At 41.0% G+C, this 14,429-nt stretch overlaps 1 protein-coding gene across 1 annotated transcript in view; it reads left to right on the forward strand.

Moving 5' to 3' along the window:
- Nucleotides 1-14,429, forward strand: part of ADAM12 (ADAM metallopeptidase domain 12) — a 178,020-nt gene that overhangs the window by 134,895 nt on the left and 28,696 nt on the right. Inside the window, exon 12 of the mRNA XM_065638798.1 lies at nt 12,588-12,765. Within this exon, the coding sequence (XP_065494870.1) occupies nt 12,588-12,765 (178 nt within the window). The remainder of the gene's footprint in view (nt 1-12,587; nt 12,766-14,429) is intronic.

Below are 14,429 nucleotides of genomic sequence, written 5' to 3' on the forward strand. Positions count from 1 at the left end.
GTGTAAATGCTCTGAGATTCTGCAGTGCTCAGACTTTTAAGATTTTTCCAGTGTTCTTGCTCAACCTAAGGGTAGGACTAGTAGAAGCTTTAGCACTCACATGTAGCTGGGATTTCAAGAGTCCAGCAATCAGTATTCTTCCTCTTCCTCAAAGTGCTGGGGTCTAAGGGTGGTGCTGGAAATGCTCCCCAGAGCCACTGAGGCAGCACAACTTGGATTAGGTGTTTGTTCTTTCTGTTAAAGTAAATGGTAGGTCATGGGCATGTGAATTATAGAATCGGTGTATGTGGTCTCTATCCAAAAGCCATCTGATATTTCTGATTCTCGCATTACACCCACACCATGAAGTACGGGTTTGGGCAGAGAAATTGGCCTGTGGATCTAAACCCCAACCCGACTTGCTCCTGTGCAGCCATTTACTTCTACTTCTGGTGAACTGGAATAGCGTTTTGTAGGGCCATGTGATAATCCAAATGATGGAAATCATCCAAGTTAAAAACAAGGCTCATGGGGGCAGAAGAATGTGGACTAATTGGCTTGATTTAGTGATTGGCCTGGCAGTTTTCCCGATGGAACTGGGCTAAGTGTGGACAGCAGGATGGGGTCAGGGTGAGGAGATGCTCAGCAGCTTCATCTCCACCAGCAAGGGCAGCGTCTGGGGGAACAGCAGCCTGCGGTTACAGTGCGTTACACAACTGATGTCCTTTGATGGTGCTGAAGGTCTGTTCTTCCCTCGTGTATCGCCCGTTACTATTAACGAGATTTAGGACTGAACATCAAAAGGCAGCTGGTAACAGTAATGCTGATTTTATAATGCATAAATATATATTTGCTTGATAGATGGGTGCCTGATGTCTTCTGGAGAACAGTATTGCTCAGTAGGGTTGACTCTCAAAGGCATTTGTGGGGAGCCTTGTTATTTTGTCATCTGCATTTGTTTGATTTTTGTTCTTAAACTGCCATGCAAAAAGAAATACTTAACTACATTACAAACGTGTGGTTAAAAAAAACATAGTTGAAAACTATTAAGGACAAGTTAGGAAAGTATTAATCATACATGGCATTCGCTGTATTAAGTATTAGTTTCAGTCACATTTCTTCTTTTTTGGAAAATTATGTGAAGGAAGCAGGGTATAAGGTCACCTTGATTTTGGTTATTCAAACTCTGAACTGGAGCCTACAGAACCGGGCTATGAAAACACACCCTCCAGAGATTGCCAGCACTTCAGAGACAGTCAGGTATGCCATGAACACAGCATCTTGGCTTTGCTGCCGGTTCGAAGTGAAGTGAACACCACTTATTCCAACAATTCACAAGGTAAAAGAATAAATACATAATTTTAAAAAGCTAAAAAAGAAAAAAAAAAAGGGCAAAAGGTCATGCTAGAAATGGGACAGAAATCAGAAATACAGTGTGGGAAAGGGCACTTCAATTTACTGACTGGTTCTCTTTTTCTAGGCATCTTGCAGCATCTTGTAGCTGCAGAGCTGTTAAGCATTAGATAATCAAACTATTATTAGTTAGCACAGTATTTTGTGACCCCTCTCAGTTTGTTTTCAGTTGTGCAGACCTCACTTTGCATTTCTCAGTCTGGCAGCTTGGAGACATTATACTGTGGAGTCAGCAGAACTATCTGGAATTACCTCTGTTACAATTTGAAGAAAATGAAATTATCTTTAAGATGTAAACAGTTTCTAATTAAACTCTAAAGCTGTTTATGTTTCCAGGCCAGTCTGAGCTGAGCTCTACACAAAGACAGACTTCTTTGTTGTCTTTTCTTTTTTTAATAAAGTTGATATACTGATGTAATAAATTGCTTGTGACAGAGCTCGGTCTGTTGTGCCAGCAGTGCAACTGCTTTTTTGAAAAAAACTTAAGCAACACATCCCTGTGCCCCAGTAATTTAGCACATTGCATTCTGGTCCTTCCTTTAGTAGGAAACAGCCACGACGAGATTACAGAGTAGATTTATGTCAGTCTTTCACTTCACTCCAAGTAGCCCCATGTCTGCAGCTCATTTGGCGTTCCTTTTTGTTAATAATTGCCATACATTACAGATATATTTAATTGTTTTGGCAAATTAGATCTGCATTGAACAATTAGTAGCGTTGGTAGAAATAGGTTGCACGTTTCCAGTCCTTTATAGGAGCGGGTCACGGTTAACAATTAGCACACAGAGCTACAGGACAAGTCTTTAGAAAAAAATTAATTGCTTTTTGTTTTGGTTTAGTCTTTTACATTTCAGTAGATGTGCTGTTAGAAGTGAAAATATTTGGCTTTTTTGGTAAATTCTAGAGGAGAACTCGTACAGATTTCCAGCGCACGTTTTCTGTAAGTGAAGCTGACAAGGAGAGAGGTTACTCCTCAAATGAAAACACATTTTACTTCTGGTCTGATTATTTATAGCAGATACTTAAAGACAAGTCATGTTTTGTACCATGTGGTGTATCCAGAATGGGTACAGTTTTACTGGCTTGGATGCTGGTATGTGAGAGCTCAGTTGCATTTTGTCTTGTCAGTGTAATATCCATAGAAAATATAGCTCCTTAAGGGACATCTTTCTCCCACAGTGATGTTATTGCCATAACCCATGAGAACAAATCATATAAGGGCATTTCCCTTTATCTTAGCTTTTCTGTTTCACCAAAAAAACTTTTCAACCTGCAGGGGTAAATCTGTAGTGCAGTGCACGGAGAATTCAGCACACAATGTCCAGTTTTAATTGGTGTTAATGAATTCCAAATTCCCGGAGTATAAATGGAAACATACCTTAAAGGGCATATTCTTAAGGTCACATGAATGCTGCTTTTTGAACATGTGTTGTACGCCCTGGAGCACGTTAAGGAATTGATGTTGACTTGGAAGGCTGAATCACTGTAATTAAACGATGCCTACAGCTGCGTTTGCCACAGTTGTCATGGGAATCACAGAGTGTTGTGTGCCTGAGGAAGATGTGCAAAATGTTTAAAATTCAGAGGGGGGGAAGATGTCCATTTTACCCCAACAATTGTTTCCTCCAAAGTCATTCTTTTTTGTTTATTTTTTTCTGATGTCAAAGCCTGTTGGAAAGCCGCAGACACATTTACTGTAGGATTCTTGCAGCAGAAATGCAGGTAGGCTCCATTTCAGCTTTTAAAGATTGAATGGCACAGCCCCAGTGGTGAGATGAAGATAAGCAACCACCTATTTTAGTGTAAAATGACTGAAAATTAAAAGGTGAAATAACTTTGGTGTCCTAGGGAGCCTTTCTAGCTTCTTCTAACACAGCCTGGAAATTGCGTTCATCTTGGTCATTGATGTTCTCCTGGCAGCTGAGCAGCATTAGATGTGAAATCCGGGCTCCCTCAAAGTTGATAGGAAAGCTCCTGTGGACTTCAGTAAGGCCAGGATTTCATCAGAATACCTGTGGATTCCTTTAAATTTCTCAGAAGCTTTTCATTCCTATGAGTGAAAGCTTTAATTTGCTTGCTTAAAAATCCCTAACTCTCAGATCATGGCCAGATCCATTCTTTTCTCATGGTTTGAAATAGTGATTACGTGCAATGCTGCTGCTAATTAGTTCATTTTCTTTGTTCAAGCTATATGAAAAAGAAAAGGAGAGCTAGAAAAGCGATTCATTGTTGTTTATGATTTTTCCTGAAGGAATTCCACTTCCATTTGCTGAGGTGATTTAGGAGATATGGGATAAACTGCTTTTTTTTCCTCAGTGCTTATCTTGTAGCAGAAGAAGGGAAGGTGGAAACGCTGGGGGAATGCAGTCTGGTTTCTGGCACTGTTATGCTTCACTTATCTTTCCTTTGCATCTTCTAAAAGAAAAAACAATTGAGCCATGCTTCTTGCAAGTCAGGTACTCCTGCCTGGAAGTCCCGATTTATTAAGAGACCGGGTAGTACAGATGTTAAGTGAAATCAATATGAGCCTGTCCCCAGGGTATATATTATTTCCAGCTTTTTGCAGGGCTCACACGTTTTTTCTCCTGCACCCACGTCTCGCTGAGTGGCGTTTCCATAAGCTTCATCCTCTTACTGCTACCGCAGCTTCTTCACCTGCCTCGGCCAAAGGGCTCTTTCCCAAATCTCTTGTCCCTGGCCTGGGTTCCTCCACGTGGGGTTTAGTCCTCCTCAGAGTTCTCTTCCCTTGACTTGATGTTCTCGGATCCGCTCACCTGCCGTACGGGCTCATCCTCGCCCAAACCCATCTGCTGAGGCCAAGGACCCACAGTACGGCGGGTCTTTAAATCAGGCTGGTGATGCTGACACTCCTCTTCCATTTTCACTGGGTCTAGAATTAAGACTTTTTTGAAAACAACCACTTGTAATTTCTTAAATTCATGCTGAAAGAAGCATTACTATTTATCCTGAAAACAAATAGTAAAGAACTTGGGGGAATAGCTCCCTAGGACTGAAAGACAAGGTAGCAAATAAAAAAGGTGCGCCGGGGGAGGTTTACGTTGGATATGAGGAACAATTTCTTCTTGGAAAGGGCTGTGGGGCATTGGAACAGGCTGCCTAGGGCAGTGGTGGAGTCACCATCCCTGGAAGGGTTGGACAGATGGAGATGAGGTTCTCAGGGACATGGGGCAGTGCCAGGGCTGGGGGAATGGTTGGACTTGATGATCTTGAGGATCTTTTCCAACCAAAATGATTCTATGGTTCTGCGGCCAGGAGAATGACTGTGCATGATTCTTCTGTTCTTCAGGGCGCAGTATATCAGGGGTTGTGTTCAGCATACACACAGGCAGGACAGGAGCTTGTACTGCTGGAAGGGGGAAGTGTCCATAAATAAATGCCATGGGTTGATTTTTCCCTATTACAATTTGTGTTTGAATTTCTTTTTTGTTTGGTTTGCTTTGGTTTGCTTTGGTTTTTGAAAAACGATTTTGTTCTTCTCCATCAGCCAAACATGCTCTCTGTAAAGTGATTCTCTCAAAACTGAGTTCCCAAAGTCAGATTACTTTTTTTTTTCCACCTCATCTGCTCACGACCCATTTGAAAAATAATTCCAAAGTTTTTCAAGGGAGAAAATCAGAATGTAACTGCCTAAAACAAAAAGTTGATGTAAGGTCATGTTGGGAAATAAACAAAGTGTCATCACGATGTAGCACTGCCCCAGCATTTCAAGCCAGGTCGTACAGTGCTTTTTATCTAACCAGAAATCAATAGAACGCTGATCTTCAGTAAGGTATTTTGAGCAACAGGATGGACCGTTCTTCTTTATTTGCTTGTCGTGTGCTGAGGATGTTGGTTTGTGCAACAAATTGAAACCCAGGGCATTCTTCTGTCCTTCTTATGTACAGTTTCCTTGGCTGCCGGCCAGCGCTGGGTCCGCCTGCTGCCCCGGTTCTTCAGCCTGGGAGCAGGCCCGACGTGGCCTTTGCGGCCCTCCCTCTGCTCTTTGTTGCTTTTTAACTTTTACTGTAGTCAGCACTGGATTAACCTCAAATTCTAAGCAGTAGATTGTGAAACCTGAACTCTCAGCAATCCAGCGAATTTTTATTAATGAGGTAGCGGTCTAAAAGGAAACAGAGCAAGAGATGAGCCAGAGGCGAATTCAGGCTGATTATAGCTACTTTCCCTGGCTGTCTGGTTTCCAACAGGAAGAACAGTTGTCTGAGTTCAATTCCCGTAGAGCTTTTGCAATGCAGATAACTCCAGCATATAGTCAGAATTCTGTCAGGATTGATAAATCGGTTTAGTATTGCTTCACCCCCAGATCACAGAAAGGAAAGTCACAACAGGCCTCTCAACAAGAAAAAACTTCTCTGACCATATATTTGTCAAAGTAACTGCTAATAATGTTTTATTTGGCAGTTTTGTGACTGCAGAAATATCAAGCCATGACAGTATATATTGTATAAAGCCATTAAATGTTGGTCCTTTGCAGACAGAAAGTATTTTTCTGAAACATCCAGTTGTTTGTTTCATCGCTGCTTTCTGCCCTGAAGTCCCACAGTCAGTATTATAAATCTGCCTTTTTGAGTTGTCCAGGTAGTTAAATTTTCACCTTCAGTTCAATGGGAGAGGTCAAGTCTGAGCTGAGGCTGTGACAACCCAACCCAGGCACCTGAGCTGAGATTATTTGAATGCATTTTGGGAATCTGCAGCATCCCCAGGGCCAAATTAAAATGAACTTAAAGCATTTGTGTGTGGAGTTTAAACATTCACTTGGAAAGTCTTTCTTTTCAATAACCCCGGAAATTTCATTGTAGCACAACAAGCCATTGCCACTACACATCAATTAAATTAACCACTAGTGTGACATATTCACAGTTATTTATTGGAAGTGTAAAAACTACCATGTAGTGAATGTGAGAAAAGCTGTAGGAGAAATCTAGGCTTGTTTTTAAATTCACTGACCATGAACTCAGACAGCAAGAGCTTTGATGTCATGTAAAACTACATGGCCCAATTCCATGCTCTACTTTATTGATGCTCTAGGGATTAAAACTATAAAAGAGGAGCAAGGGAATGAAAAATAGGCTAGAAAAATAAGTGTGAGTTGACAGATATCTAGTGCCTTTTGAAGCAAGCTTCCTTTTTCAATACTTTTTTAATATATATAAAAACACCCTGCATTTTTAGCTAAAAAGGTGTGACCCATCAGTTCTGCTGTCCTGTACAAAGGGACCTCCAGGTCACCCCCTCTTCCCAGCTTTGGGTGGGAGAGGATTTGCTGCCACCTTTAGGGTCTCCCTTTGCTCTATTGTGCTCGTGGGACCTACTTTAAAACTGCATTTGTGTCTTTCTCCCTCAAAAGTAGTTACAAATGAAGGCATTGTTTAAATAATAGATGAAAAAGCCCTTCCGTATGATGGCATCTGTCTAATTTTAAACAATTGCTATTAAAACATGAGGTGTATGAAATGATGTGTAACGACAGAACTTTATACACGAAGGGATCTGTAGTATTTGAACACCTATTTCAATATCAAAGAAAACTCGATTTTACCTCCTGCTTAATACCTAAGTCTCTGAGGTTCTTTATGCTTACTAATTTATTAACAAACATGCTGTACAGAATAGCTGAAGTGTCAAAAATGTCATCTAATAGCAAATTCAGTTTTATTCTAGTAGGCTCATCTCTCTTAGAAGACCATCAAAAGTTGTTTTCAAGAGATGGAGAGCAGTAATAATGTCTAGAAGGTTAAAACCAGGGGAGATGATTTTAGTGGGAAAGAATGATCAGGAGTTAGAGAAAGCTGGAAATCTGTCAGTTCCTTGAAATCAACACCTCACTGGATCTAGAAACATCCATGTTGCTTAAGCTTCTACCTTCTAGAGGTTTATTCTTTTGTTACTCTCTCTGCCACTTCCATGGAAAAGTCACTTACACCTGAATTACCACAAGCAATCCTGTCTCAATTTTTTTTAAAGTTAAAACCCCCTATTTTTAGATTCCTATGTAAGGCTGGGGATTTGCAACAGAAAACCTACACATTTGTGCATAAGTAATTCTGTAGTGTCTGAACAAGGGGGAGCTCAAGCTCCCATCTTCTGCCTCCAAAAAAAACCGATCTGAGCTGCTCTTCTTGTGAGCCCTTGGGCACCCAAAAATCAAGAGTTCATATGTGTGAATGGCAAAGGATCCTAGGGTCGGGACAGACACAAAGAGACACTGCAGTGTTCAGCTCTGACAAGGTGGTGGAAATTCAGGTGCTCAACCAGTGAAATTTCTTGTCTTTGAGCACCTTCGTGCTCTTAAAAGGCGCTGCTGATGTTGGAGCTGTTTCCAGATACGGCCTTGCAGGCTTGATTTTTTTCAAGCATTCTGGACAAAACTAGGTCCCAGTTTTCTGCAGCTTTGGAAATCAGCTAGTCAGTGGTTGTTACAGTAAGTATGCTCTGGAAAATCAAAATGTCCTTTTAAAATTAATATAATCTCCAATTATCATATTACCTCAGGGAGGAAGGCTTGGTGGTACTTAATAGAGCTCTTTGGGGCTGTTGTGCATTTTAATTGAGTGAATAATTGTAAAATACTTCAGGGCCTTTTGGTAAAAGGCTCTGTATAAACATTGCCATAATGCTGAATAATCAGGTTGTGATATGAACTAGAATAAATGAAGCATATCACTAGATATATCATGCATATGTACATATAATGAATGTGCGTATATGTAACATTTTGGAGAGACGAAAGCATTTACTTCATAAAAGTCCTACGGTTCTTGAATATGAAAAAATTCTGAGACTGGATAGCGATAATCATCATAATCAAATGTTAGTTTTCAAGATAAACCTGCAGTTTATCCTCTTGTGTGATATACAGAGAATTGCCAGAAGCACTGATGGTGTTACCGCTTCAGTAATGCTTCTTGAGAAACAGCAAGATGTGGTTTATGGTGGAGGAACACGGAGGAGGTAGATCCAAGGTACTGTTGTTTAGACGCTTAAAGTTGTAGGTATACATCTAGACGTCTGGAGGAACCAAGGCAGTTTCAGTTCAGGTGGCTTTCCCAAGGTATTGCTGCAATGCAGGGGAATGGAATTTGGTTTGGAATGGAGCAAAGATGCGCAGCCAGGAGCATTTTCCAGTGGGAGGAACAGGTCAGGCAGCAATTGCAAATGCAGCACATGAGCCTGAGCGCAGGATCTGTGCGAGGACATTCCTGGTCTGCTGTGGTCCCCTCCATCCATCAGCAGCCACTCTGTTTCTCCTGACTGCTTTGGCTGTCTCATCTCTAAAGACTGTAATTTCCTGAGACAGTGACTCTCTCTTTTTCTGTCCTTGTTCTCGTGCTTTTCAGCCCGTTAGGAGCCGGAATGCCTCTGAAACAGAGATGAACTTTTATAGTTCTTGCAAAAAAAAAAGGCAATAATGGGCAACGTGGTGCTTGTACAAAGAATTCTCTGTTCTTAAAAGGGACTTGACACGGTGATGATGCTACTTCGCTTAGTTAATGAAAGGAGCCATCTAATACAGGCTAAATGCAAAACTACACAGAGGAAACTGGCATTTGAATGGCTTGAGTGCTTGAAATATAAATGAATTGGACAAGACCAGACTCTGTTACTAAAGGAATCAGTTACCAGGCATCCTTTTACTGCTGTGAACTCTCATTTGCAGGAACAGTCAAAGCTATTTTTACTGGGAACTGGGATATTCATTGCTTGAGATTAAGTGCGTCTTTTAAGCACCAAGGAGACACTGAGGAATGCTGTGGATTCAAGAGGGGTAGACAGACTCTGAAATTATTTTCCTTGCTGTAAACCCAGTGAAGAGACTGATGGAGTGCTGGGCACGATTTGAGTTCTGTGGAGTTGTACCCACGGCCAGAACGGTTTGACACAATGATCCATTGTGTATTAAATCTACAGATTCAAACAGTGTAGAAAATGTGTGGGCTATTCAGCATCTTCTAGTAGGAATTAGGTTGGACCAAAGTATCCTTTCTCTTCCCAATTGTAGAAAAATAAGGATCTGTAAAAGAAAATGTCGTGAGTGAAGGATAATGGAATATGCTGATTGCTAATAAATTTTTTATCTGGTTCTCCAGTGGCTTAAATGAGCTGGTAGCTGAGAGTTTTTCCAATAGGATAAGTGGCTGAGCTACTACTAAAAGCACAAATATCCCTATTTAGCCTATTATTGAAATCTTGGAGACAGGTCAAGGGCTGACTTTGCTGTGAAGACCCCACGACCTTTTCCCACCCAAAGGTTGTCCTTCCAGGTGAGTCTGAAGCCTCATAACAGGATAGTAGGAGGAAACTTGCTACATTTGTTCAGAGGACAAGTTTCTTTCATGTGACTGTTACTTTGTCATTTTTCACAAGCTCCAGATTCACTTAAACGTCTGATATGTATAGCGTCCCTTCCCATCTGCCAGGGATTTCATGCTTCTGATGAAACAGCTTTAAAATTGCAAAGACAGCCAAAACGTAGCCTAAAATCACAGTGATCAAACGCGGTGACTATTACATGGGATTGTTTTTTGGTCAAAAAAAATGAAGAATGGTTGTGTGTCAGAATATCATGGTATTAAACATCCATTATGTTTCCAGTGAACTGGCATCAATTGATGTGGGATTTTCTCTTGCACGATGTGGTTACCCTTCAGGTGCTCTCTGTTTCCACTTGTTGGGTCTGTCTCTGGGTTTGTGTTGCTTTATTTTGGGCATACTTGCTACAGAACAAGTGTTTTCAGAAAATTTCATCTAATGACATGTGCTGCACTGATGTCAGCTGAGGAAATCAGCGTCAGAAGCAGGAAAAGCCAGAAGATGAATGGATCTCTTAGTACAAAATAGGAAACAGCTTGAAGTTCCTTTGGGGGAAAACAGAAACCTCATTCATTAACAATGACATTACTTCACCGGTACAGAGTGCGGATTCTGTTCTCCTGGTAATGGACAGACACATCTCCCATTCATGCAAATGACGCTGAGCATTCGTGGATAAAAAGGAACAGCCTTAAAATATTGATAGTTTTGACTGGCGAGCTGTTCTCATGGTCTGTGTGCGGCCAAGACATACGGCACAGGGAAAAATGCATTATTTGTGTTCCTGAACTGATTTCAGTCTCCATAAGGTATGTATGTCTCCCTGTGTTCATCTCGGTTGATATCAAAGTAAATCTATCCCTGAAGTGAAGGATCTTGCCTGGATGACGCACTATTCATTTATTCACACTTTGATATGAGGATCATGTCTGATCGAGCACTCATATATTTTGGCAGGATTTATCAGTCGAATGCATCCGGGTTTCTTGGCATGTTTCTGGTGGCTGATAGTAGTGAACATCCATCTACTTGTTCATAGTCACGTACACAGGATCTTGTGCAGTTGATTTTCTGGTCAGACTAAGAGCAGGACAGGAGTTTGTAGTGTCCTGTTAAGAACATCTCCATTGCTCAGTGTAAAATGGTCAGGAGGAGGTTTCCCAAGTGGCCTTATTTTCTGTTCCGTTACTCCACGTACCTTCCTCGTTTTCCCTTGTGGCCCAGAGCTGGAGCAGCCCGACTCCTGCCTCGTGCTGTTCTGAAATTTCTTGTTTTATCTTAGACTCTTATCATTTTGCCTGAACATTGATATTTTCCACATATTCGTTTTTAAAGTGGAGATGTCTATTAACTTTCTGAAGTCATATGTCAGTGAATCACAGAACTATCTAATTTAAGTAGACAAGCCCTATAGTGATACATGAAAATTATTTTCTTCTTCAGAGTCATGTTTATGTTCTTTTCCGATGAGCTGGCTGTTTTATTGCAAAGTAATCTGTAAAAGAGGTAATTTTAAATGGTCACAAAGTAAATTCTGTTGTGTTAGGTACCTATAACCTTTCTAGAAGATCCTAATCAACTTTATGGCAGCAGAGGAAGCTCTATGGCATCTGTAATTGTCAAACATTTCTTTTTTTAAGAGAATTGATCCCTTTCTGATACCTATAGGCATCACCATTCACAAAGCAAGCTTTTCATTTCAGGATGTTAGAAACAACAGGAGATTAATGGAAGTCTGAAGTTCAGCGGTGCAGAACTTCCATCTATTCTTGTCTGTAAAGATGGTGCCCCAATAATGTGGGAGTGATACAAAACATTTAGGGAATAAAGTCTGGTCGTGATCAGGTTGGCTCCCTGTGCTGCCATAGTGTTGAATTACTGCTGGACCATGGAGCAGCAGTGACAAAAGTACCAAGTCTTAGGGGAGAAGCTATTTTACGATTTCATCGCGATCCAGATTGAACGTCAACTGTGTGCCTGTCTCAGTGCAGAGAGGGCACAGCAGGCTCTAGGACGTGCTTTGATGGCCACATCCAGCTGCCACTTTGTCTCAGATCTGCGAATCCAACCGCAAATGTTCATTAGTGAAAATGGAATTAAGTCCTCAACAGAAAACCACAAATTATCTGGTGATATTTGTACTGCCTTGGATAATTTCAATAGCATTGTCCATGTGTTTGCCAAAAGAACTCAACAGTCGCCATGTGCCTGCACAGCGGGGCCGAATCCTGCTCTCAGCAGTGTGAATGCAAAATACTGGTGTTTTCAGTAGCGTCTTTACAGTCATCCTGATTTAAAATAAGAATTTGCTTTAATCATGCACTTCTCAAGCTCAATGATGAATTGCAGAAGCAGACTCATCAAGTTACTCGGTGTTTTTCTGTATTATTTTTCCTGAAAAGAGCAGGAAGTTTGCCATTCTGCACAGCAAGAGGAATGAATTTGCCATTTGGGGCTGAATTTTCCAAGAAGGATTAGGATGTTTTGCAGTCCTGTAAATGCGGGAATCCTCCTTGCTCGCCCGGTATTTCTTTAGGCTCATGATCAAAGTTTGCGCTGTAACTACACATGCAAAAGAGAAGGAAAGAATTCCAAATGTGAACGCTTCAAAATCCTTAACAGCAGCCACAAATTTAAGTGAAAATGATGGAAATCCCTTACTCATGGTCAGAAATTATTAAATGGTTTTGGCACAGTTTCACGGTGAAATGGCTATTTCTCAATCCTATGTTAAAGGGTTAAAAAAATGAACACCATCTTCTTGTTTGTGCACAGATGTGCTAAAAGGTCACCAGCATGACAGGAGAGAGATGTTCTCATCTGATAACACCACCTCTTGTTTTTGTCCCTGTTTACTTTTCTCTTAGCTATCCATTCCCCATGGTGTTCAGCAGCTGCAGCAGAAAGGACCTGGAGAACAGCCTGGAGAAAGGGGTGGGAATGTGTCTCTTTAACCTGCCTGAAGTCAAGGAGTCCTTCGGTGGACAGAAGTGTGGGAACGGCTACGTGGAGGACGGCGAGGAGTGCGACTGCGGGGAGCCTGATGTAAGGAATTACTGCTCACCTCCTGTCGGCACGTTTTTAACAGTAAAGACGAATCAGAATTGCTTTGACACGTTTAACGCGATTTGGTGTAAAACAAAACTCTCCATTGCTTCTGTCTTAACGGCTTAAACCTCAGAGTCCTGAGATTTATGGGGAGTTTCTGCTTAAATTGCATTTGAGTTGCTGAAGTTCAGGCTGGGTTTTGCTTAAGAATGTGTTCGATTCACCATTAGAGAACAAATTCTCATGACTGCTCCAACAGACTAATTGTGACTAACTCATCTTCCCAACAACAGAAATTCCTTTAAGTACTAGCTAATAAGCTAAACTCAAATTCCTTAACTTTGCTCAAATTTCTGCAATTACCATGAATTAATTGAGGGTTTGTTAGCATGTATCAGAAGCCACTCAGATATTAATATAAATAGTTATATAAATATTAATATTGCGTGGGTATTTTTTCATTGCAGCCAGCTTCAGTTTTTAGGTACAAGACCTTTCCCTCCTTCACCATGAGATTTTTCTTTGCTGCTAGCCAATTACCTTGCTAACAGAAACAGCCTGTTCTGCCTCCCAAAAAGATTGCTGCTGCCTCAAAGATGGTTCCGTTTGCTTCAGTGAATGTGTCAGAGAACTGCTCAGATCAGGAGACAGGGTCAAATCATGTCAGATCCGACATCCTTATCCCTTTGGCTTCCTGGGCTCATTGGCTGGATTGAACGTCTCTAAAATAAGCTGAATTAAATATATCAGCAGATGAGGGATTTGTTTCCTGTGATAAATACGGTTCTACGGACAAAATAGACTAGGGCAGTTCAAACAGCAAGTTCTTGCTGTATCCTGTCCGTATAGCGGATTGGATTTACACAAGCCGTAAGGATTTCCTGGCAGTTCACTCATTCTTCAGGGTAACAAAGTTGGAGGAAGCATTCTTATCTTGTTTAAAGTCAATAGAGTGCAAGCAGCTTGCAAATGTCTTTCTAACCCACTTATCTTTCTCATTTTCACTTTTGAATGTTAGCGATACCTTTTCAAGTCAAAGCCACTTTACTGTCAGCAAGCACTGACTTCATTTGGCTCTTCTTTCTGTGACTCTCCTTTTTAGTTGCATTGGAAAACCACAGCTTGGGCCCAATTACATTAGTTTGGAATTACTGCTATAATCTAAGTGGTACCAGAAAACCCGTTAGATTAGTTAATAATTGACTGCCCAGTCATTTATACCAGCTGAGTTTTGTCAGTAGTGTTGCAGTGTTTTGTGGCATGGAAAGCTGTACAATAACATATCCTAGTTGTATTTTATCAGTGATCAGAATTAAATATCAGTCAATATGTAGATGTAGGTGGCTGGTAGGGATATTTCTCCTTTAGGTAAGATATTAGCCTTGTGTTGATGTCTGTCCTCACTGACATTCCTTAGCAGTGGGATAGCAATGGGGTCATAAGGATGGAGGGTCGTGGCTGTAGCACACCTCGATATGGAAAAAATAGAAGAAGGAAAAAGATGGCAAGATAGAAGAAGGGAAAAAAAGAATAGCCTTTGTCCCTGAGAACTGAAAGGTGACAAATGTGTGATTTTATAAGGGGCTGCAAGAGGAATCACAAAACTAAATCAGAAGTCAGACCTATTACTTCCAAATGTAGTTAAGATCTAGTTCCTCAAC

Source organism: Caloenas nicobarica, chromosome 7, assembly GCF_036013445.1.
Source record: "Caloenas nicobarica isolate bCalNic1 chromosome 7, bCalNic1.hap1, whole genome shotgun sequence".
NCBI classification, from domain to species: domain Eukaryota; kingdom Metazoa; phylum Chordata; class Aves; order Columbiformes; family Columbidae; genus Caloenas; species Caloenas nicobarica.